The sequence below is a fragment of the Scleropages formosus genome, chromosome 4 (genome assembly GCF_900964775.1).
Source record: "Scleropages formosus chromosome 4, fSclFor1.1, whole genome shotgun sequence".
Taxonomy (NCBI): Eukaryota; Metazoa; Chordata; class Actinopteri; order Osteoglossiformes; family Osteoglossidae; genus Scleropages; species Scleropages formosus.
Window position 1 is genome coordinate 30327354 of NC_041809.1, and position 8485 is coordinate 30335838.

The 8485-nt window shown below is 38.7% G+C and overlaps 1 protein-coding gene across 1 annotated transcript; it reads right to left on the reverse strand.

Annotated features, from left to right (window-relative positions):
- Positions 1-553: 553 nt before the first annotated feature.
- Positions 554-7116, reverse strand: LOC108934177 (V-set and immunoglobulin domain-containing protein 1-like). The gene is made up of 7 exons (XM_029251115.1): positions 7071-7116; positions 6281-6439; positions 4267-4488; positions 2601-2756; positions 2156-2272; positions 1176-1320; positions 554-692 (listed from the first exon to the last, which is right to left on the reverse strand). The coding sequence occupies exons 1-7, from the start codon at positions 7114-7116 to the stop codon at positions 554-556; spliced, it is 984 nt and encodes a 327-aa protein (XP_029106948.1).
- Between the last annotated feature and the right edge of the window lie 1369 nt (positions 7117-8485).

The following is an 8485-nucleotide window of genomic DNA, read 5'->3' on the forward strand; positions in this document are numbered from 1 at the left end:
GCACTCGTTAACATATCATATTTTTTCACAGCAGCAAGTAGTAACAGATGACCCAAATACTAAAAAAAAAAAAAACTTTAATAGTGTTAATAAACCTAACTTCATTGTTAGGAAGACCACAATCACTGTTGATACCTAAAGACATAATTATTGATCAAATGCTGAACTGAAACAATATACTGAGTATTAAGGACGATGAGGAAACAGTGCAAGGCTGTTAACATTACATTGTAGCTATGGTTTTGGCGGATGATTTTCTCCAAAGTTATCTACAGCTCAGAAAAAAGACTAAAGTAGAATGAAAACATTCGCAATCATCTATACTTAAAGCTGTGAAAAGCTTTGAAAACTAATTCCTAAAAGATTAAAAATTGAACGAAAAGATTAAAAACATTTCTATTGTTAAAAAACATTTAAAAAGTTGAAAATAGCTCAAATATAGGGAAACAAACTCACACAAAAATGTTTTTCACTCGCTGTTGTGAGACCTATAATGAACATGAGCTCTGTTTCAGACAGCTGCAGCCTCAGTGCCCCCCTCCAGGGGTTCTTCCTAGACCACAGGCTCCTTCTCCTCCCCTCCCTGGCTCTCTGCTGCCTCCGTAGGCGCCGCCGAGGCAGTGGCCTGACTGTTTTCCTCGCTGCCGTGCATGCTGTCGAATTTGGCAGTGTTGCCACTCTGCGATTTAACTCTAGAAATGGGACAGATGTGGCCTTTAGTTGTGTGCTGAAATGAGATCCACAAGTGTTACAAAAGAAGAAAGTGTCCCTGAGGCTTCACGTGATAACCCTGAACATCTTTCCTATAATATCATCACTTAATGTTTCAACTCACGACACTGTAAACAAAATCTGTAAACATTCATGAATTGCAGAAAGTGGTGCAACATTGACTACTGGGGTTTCTGTAGCTTTAAATAAGTACAGTATAAGTAACAAGGCAACGTTAAAAAATAACTAGAAAATGAACAAAATCTCATGATTTTCATTTTGGCATATTTCAACCTTTTCTGAATATTTTCAATGTATTTAGGCATTTCTCATTCCCAGTCTCTTTAATAACATGCAAGCAGGACTGGATTAGATGTTACTAGTTCTAGGGAAGTAGTACTGCTTTTTTTCTACCCTTATCTTCGATAGCTTGTGTTTGTCTGGAGGAGGCGCTCAATGCTTACTGCATCTCAGTCCCTGCCGCCACCTTCACCGCCTTGTACTGTTTCTTTCTCAACGAGTGCAGGATGTACCACACAATGAAGATGATGAGAGCCGATGCCAGCAATGCCCCAATTACAGCGCCGGCGATGACCCCGTCGCTCAGCTCTGCGGAATGGCGTCTCATTTACTTTGTGCTCATTCAAATCTCATTCCATTTACACTGGAGCACATTTTGCTGGTGCTTAACATGCTTGAGAAGCAGGCAGATATTGAACTGGGCATTTGACCAAAGTGTGGTTACAAAGCGGTTGCAGTTTTTGAAAACCAAGTTATGTCAAGGAACATGTTTAATGCAAACGTTTTTAGTACATTTCCAGTATAGTCAGAATCTATTGTCTAGTTAAAGTTTCTGACATATAATTATTTGTCATCTGAGAGTAACTAGCTGACACAAAAGTGATAAAGCAGAAAATCCCTGCTTTTCTGATTTACACTATGATGCACTTGTTAGAATGGTGAAATATTGAAACCTTTAATGTTTCAAGTATATAACCATCTAAAAATAAAATATGTATTGTATTTTTTAAAAGAATAAGACTAAATAGATAAACTTCATAGACCTGGGGAAAACTACTGTACTCTATTGAATAAAAGTTTACTTAAGCAATCAACGCTGTATATATGACTACTCCTGCAGTACATGCAACTGAGAAAGCAATTTTAAAGTGAAAAGTTAAAAACTACATATTATTTAGTAGATACCTTTGTTCAGTGTGGTTTACAATGTTCATTGTTCATAATGGCACAATTATTTACCCTTTTATACAGAAGGACTTTGTTCAAGAGTACTAAAGCAAGGGAATTCTAGTTGCAGCGCAAGAGTTTTTACTACTCTGCAGTCTGCTGCCCTTATACGACCTTTATTGCCTGGAATGCATATTACAGGTCAATTTTACATTTGAACATTGGGGAAAAAGGATAAAATAGTTGTCATCCTTACCTTCATTTAAATTAACAGTGCAGATATCATATCCTACAACATTCGAGGCGTTACACTGGTATGTTCCAAACTCAAACTGAGACAGATTTCCAATCTGTAGAACTCCAGTCTGAGTATCTGAATATAAGAGCACACAAGATATTAAACGGATAAATATGTGACAATTTTCTTCTCTTATCAAATCGATCAACCCATGGGAATTTATCCATTCTTTATTATCATTATTTAAGAGCAATAAAAGCCACAGTGTGTACAGTTTAAAGTCTGCATTTATACATTTTACTGGCGCAAATACCATTGTGAGTAGTGAAAAGGGTTTAAAGCAACATCCTTCAGGATATAAGACCACACTCTTGCCCACTACACTGTTCTGAGTCTTGACAGACTACTGTTATGTCAAACAGTCACACAAACTCAGCTTGGGCCTCTGTGCTGGGATACTCACTGATGGCTGCACGTAAGCTCCTGGACTTGCCTTGCTCCACCTTAGTCCAGCTGTAGGTCGGGGTGGGGCTCCCTTGCTCAGTGTGGCAAGTCAAGGTGACTAAATGGCCCGACTCCACCGTCCCGTGGATGGCGCAAAATGGTTTTGAGGGTTTTTCTTGGGGATTTAAAATTACAGACATTGACATGACATGATTCTGACAGAATTAATTATTTTTAATAACCCAGAGCAACTCTCAACTTCAGCAACAGCCCTGCAGTCAAATGTTGTACAATTACGTGTCACTGTTGTTGTGGGGACAGTTGTAGCGTTGTGGTTAGAGATGCCTTTGGTCCCAAAGGTTGCACGTTTAAATCCTACCTCCAGCTCTGATATCCTTGACCAAGGTATTTACCCGGAAAAAAGCTCCAAAGAAAATACCGAGCTGTGTAAATGGGGTAAATAACTGTAAGCTGCTTAACATCGTAAGATGCTTTGGAGATAAGCATCATCTAAATGAATTAATGTCAATACGTCATAATGGGATCTTCCGTGAACATTCAACTGTGATTCTATATAAGTTGCCTTGGGTTCATTGTTGAAACATTGTGGCAATGGAGGTGCAACTGCATGACATTAAAAAGTACAGAACAAAAATATTCCATACAATACAAAACAACATGTTGTGACATAATACAGCTGTGAGAAAATGTTTCCGAGTCCTTAGAAATTATCCGGATTTCTGTACGAGTGGCTTTTGACCTGTGGTTTGATCTCAGTGTAAGTCATAATAAAGACAGCTTCATTTCACAAGCAATACACACATTTTCATTTACATATCTTTGTTGAGAAAATGGTTCAAAGAATCGACGTCGTTTATGGAAAAAAGTATGTGAACCCTTATATTTAGTAACTGGCAAAACCTCCTTTGTCAGGAAAAACTACAACCAAATGCTTCCTGTAACTGCTGATCACACCTGTACAGTGGTTTGGAGATATTTTCCTCTTTCCAGATTTCTCTGTACAAAACTGTTTCCATTTTTGTCTGTTTTTGGGATATCTTGACTGAATGAGTATTGCTTTTCTTAACACTTTTTAAAACCCTTTTTTTTTTAACCCTTTCCAGTCTTTTGAACTTCACCCACTTTTCTTCTTAGGCCCTCTGAGATCTCTTTTGATTCTGCTCTATTACCTTTCAAAAGACTTCTGTTGTGAAGGTAACCAAAATTGTGTGACCTTTTTTATGGCAGAGAGGTAAATCCCGCAGCTAAACTTATTGGGACATCATTGACTGGGATACCTGACTCCAAATTTCCTCTTTCCAAGATGTCACTGTCTTAGAGGTTCACAGACTTTTTCAGTCAGTGACATTGATTGTTGAAACCATTTGTTCAATAAAGATATGATTACGTAAAATATTGCGTGTCGTTTGTTAAATAACATTAAGACAAAGAAGAAGATGAGATTACATTTCAAGAGCCATTCATGTAGAAATTCAGATAATTTGAAAGGGCTCACATTTTTTTTCACAGTAATACAGGTTTCATTTTATATTTTTTCATTAATTGATCGTATTGCAATACAGCTGTTGTCAGCAGGAATAATGTAAAACAATAATCTAAACAGACATACTGAATGTGAAATTTCAAATTCATATTCGAGTTCGATCGCTACTGAACTGATTTACCTAAAACGTTCAAAATGACACGCCCTTCTGTCTGGCCCAGACTATCTGGCATGTTATGGACCTCGCAGTAGTATGTTCCAGAGTCAGCAGGACTGACATTGGTTATTGTTATGGAGGCGTTCCTAGTGGTGTTTGGAGAAGGAGGCACGATCACTCGGCCATGGTAATTCTGAGGAATGGTAGACTGGCCTGCTTGATAGTAGTAAATCTGAAATGAAAAGACTGAAGTTAAACATTTAACAGAAATGATAAAGAGAAGAACAACCTTCATCCTTCTGAAACTTTTTCACAGCCTTTTCTTCTGGGGATGTAAAGCTCTTTCAAACCAACTTTAAGAATGACCTTTCAATTAAATTTCATCATGGTTATTCACACAGCAGGGGGGCGTGGGGGCGTGGGGGCGCAGTGGGTTGGACCACAGTCCTGCTCTGCGGTGAGTGTGGGGTTCAAGTCCCGCTTGGGGTGCCTTGCGATGGACTGGCGTCCCGTCCTGGGTGTGTCCCCTCCCCCTCCGGCCTTATGCCCTCTGTTACCGGGTAGGCTCCGGTTCCCCGTGACCCCGTATGGGACGAGCGGATCTGAAAATGTGTGTGTGTGTATTCACACAGCATGCCTGCTGTCCTTTATGATAATATTATGTTCAGAATTAAAGTGATTCTCCGATACATTTTTCTGGGAATTATTACCATTTAATGGCAGCTGATGTGCTGGATCAGGCTACGGACTCGTCACCAAAACTTTAAGTTGAAATATGGCAATTTCCAATGCATCCGCTTTCATAACTGACATACCAATTTAAATTTTTTCACACTTATGGAAACGGATATGTCATTGAAATATTAAGCACCTGCTATGGGAAGCTATGAGCGAGGATTAAAAAATAAAGATAAACAAATTTAAACGCTTTGAACTAACAACCTCTAGGTTCTACGGTGCACTTGTCGCCGTTTCACCATTTGGACGGGTAAAGAGTAGTGCCCTCTATAGTTGCTCCCGACATATGCAAGTATGTAAGCGGTAGCTGAGGACTCCGCCTTCCCCATCCATCTGCGCAGGTGCCATTGTGATCCAGAGAGCCCTTTGTTGTCCGGCCAGGGTGCGGCTGGAGTCAGTGCCCGACGATGTCGTGGTCAAAAGCATGGGCTTTCCGATAGGGCCGGCAGACGCTGGCGTGAGCCTGAGGCAGAGCAAACTTCCTGGCCTCGACCATCTTTCTCAGCTCTCTGTGTCGCCATGACTATTCCAAGCACACGCGGAAAGTTTTGACACACAAAGCCTGTGGCTGGTTAAAGTTTCCTAATTTAAAAGCTGTATAGGTTTTAAACCTAAATCTCTCTTTTTGAATTTAAATCTCTCGCTATTTGAAAACCTTTCCTAAAAAATATTCCCTAGCATAATTATAAGAGAATATATATGTATGCTTGCTATATATGTATGGGGGGTGCAGTGGCGCAGTGGGTTGGACCACAGTCCTGCTCCCTGGTGGGTCTGGGGTTCAAGTCCCACTTGGGGTGCCTTGTGATGGACTGGTGTCCCGTCCTGGGTGTGTCCCCTCCCTCTCCGGCCTTACGCCCTGTGTTGCCGGGTAGACTCCGGTTCCCTGTGACCCCGTATGGGACAAGCGGTTCTGAAAATGTGTGTGTGTGCTATATATGTCATTTTGATTACCCATCATAACATGAGATGATGTAATTATATCCATAACTTGTGCCCCCAAGACAAAGCGTTGCTGTAACTGACCCAATACTATGGTTGTGAGCTAAATGCATTACATTACAGAGGTTGCACCAATAATGGAAAAGCATTCTTTAAAGACTGCACTTTCCTTCTAAGTGCAGGTATGGAATAACTTTAGGGACTCATGTGCTTCTTCTACAAAAAGAGGCATGGTAATCGAGTTTTTTTTTTTTTTTTTTTAACTTAATTCCAAATATTACTTTTGTGAGTTGAACAATGACGACGAGCACTATTTAAGCACGGAAGGCAATGAAGAAGGCAACAGGCAACAGGCAACTCACCGTCTGATCTGTCGTTTGGGAAACAAAAGACCACTGAATGTTCAAGTTGGTGGTGGGCTGATTCGTTGTGAAGGTACATGGTAGAACTGCATTCCCACCATTGGTCACATTAATTGTGCTTAATGGAACAGACACAGTGATTGAATGAAGAGAACCTAAAACATAAAAAAATAAATTAAAGATGATTATACTGTTTCCTCATTTTATTGTACATTATTTTGTCATTTTTATTTGAATGTTATAAAAATTTTACAGAAATCTGCATTAGAGACATTTTAGGAGACATTAATATGCAATAATATGATATAATGCTAATGTAGTGCATCATGCAACACTTTATGTTTAAAGTTTCATTAATGTTTAAGTCTATTTTTGGAACTTTTCATTGACAGGGTTTATACTGCTGAAAACAAAATGTGAGATCTGCGCACTTATTTATTACAAAGCTGGACTTAACTGTTTGTCTGTGGTCTAATTTAGTAATAGTGAGTGAGTAAATTTTATAGTCTCAAATGTGTATTGTGTGCTCAGTTTTCCTTTTTCTGAGGAGCTGTATTTTCTTGAATACACTTTTAAGATTTAATGGATTTAGGCCAAATAAATTATTAATCCTGATGAAAATATTGTCATTTAGAAAAAACAACCTATTTCTTGCCTTGGCTGTGCTATGAAGACCACACCCAAAGGCATGGGCAGCAGGCTTTCAGCAAATAAATAGTATTACATTAATACCATTAATTAAATGCATAAAACTGAGTAGATTTAATGCAGAAATGGAAAACTTACCTAAAAGAGAGTAAAGTACAGCAATGCTAAGCACTGACAACTTCATTTTCATTCCAGTCTTCTTGGCAGCAGGCAAATCCTTCCTTTCTGCTTTGTGTCGTGTGTCTCCCAGTTCGGGTTTTGGAGACTAGCGCGGCTTTTTTTCTCATAATCATTATCAGGCCAATGGGCAACACCCACAAAAAACACAGCACTTAGTTAAATACAGCGCTATCATACAGTGACTAACACAGCCTGGGCCTTTGCAGCTAGATATGGAGTTTCTTTGTGTTGACATGGGCTTGTTGATTCTGCCAAAAGAACTGCAGAGAAACCGAGAAACACACTTTCAAAGGCTGCGATTGCCGTTAGGCGCATAGTAAAGGTTATGGCCACATAAATTATTTCTAGGTTTTCTTGATGAAAATTATAACGAAACCCATGAGCTTTAAAGACTACAGGTCTCTCACTTACTTGTGTAAGAGTGGTGGCTTCAAATCAAAGCCCTGTAATTTCTATAAAAAAAAAAATCTGTTTTGAATTTCAGAGTTTTCACTGTAATTTCAAAATAATTCGAATTTTTGTATTTACTAAAACAACACACTAACTGATGATCATTCATTAAGAACTGTCTGTTAAAGGATATTCTGCTGTATATGAACAGTGCTGTGTACCAGTTTCAGCTTCCCCTCAAATCCCCCCTTGAGGATTGATAAAAAAACCAATCAGTGTTCAATCAACAATAAAACCACACAGCCTGTTCTAAGACAAAATAAACTTCATAGCTCAAGAGACTAGACTCTAATCATGGAGACTAAAATCATGGCAAGAGGCTTTTTTGCCAAGTTTATGCATAGACTTGAACAAGTATAACAATACTTATTACACACACACACACACACACACCCACCGCAAAAAGGTGACATTTTTTCTTTGCGAGGAATACCATCTTTGTAACAACAGCAAAAAAAAAAGTGACAGAAATTTGAAAGGAAGGTCATTTAAACTCTTTTAAATCTATGTATTTCCATATGTTTCGGCCATTGCTACATTTTCCATTTTTGGTTTACTGCTTTACTCTGCACTACGGATTTGAAGTAAAAGTTGTGACCAGAAGTTTGAAAGTAGAGTCCAAGGAGGCACGCTTTGCTACCTTAATCTGAATTGCTTCTGTAAAAATGGCAGTTATATTAACAATACTTAAAAAAACTCTGAGTTACATGAATCAATTATCACAAATTTTGTAGCATTTTTACCATAAATGTAATATTTTATACACCTGCTCTGTGATCTGTGACCGTTGCAGTAACTTCCTAGTGTTGAGTTTCAATATGTGTCCAGGTTCAGTTGTATTGACTCAAGCCCTGACCAAACAAAGAACTTTGTGACAATATTTGGCAACGAATCAATCATGACTTGTTTGGTACATTTAATGT

Coding starts and splice junctions, on each gene's coding strand:
- LOC108934177 (XM_029251115.1), bottom strand. CDS start 7,116: ATGAAGTTGTCAGTGCTTAGCATTGCTGTACTTTACTCTCTTTTAG. Junction 6,440..7,070: donor TGTACTTTACTCTCTTTTAG/GTAAGTTTTCCA, acceptor TTTATGTTTTAG/GTTCTCTTCATTCAATCACT. Junction 1,321..2,155: donor CACTGTTAATTTAAATGAAG/GTAAGGATGACA, acceptor GCCATTCCGCAG/AGCTGAGCGACGGGGTCATC.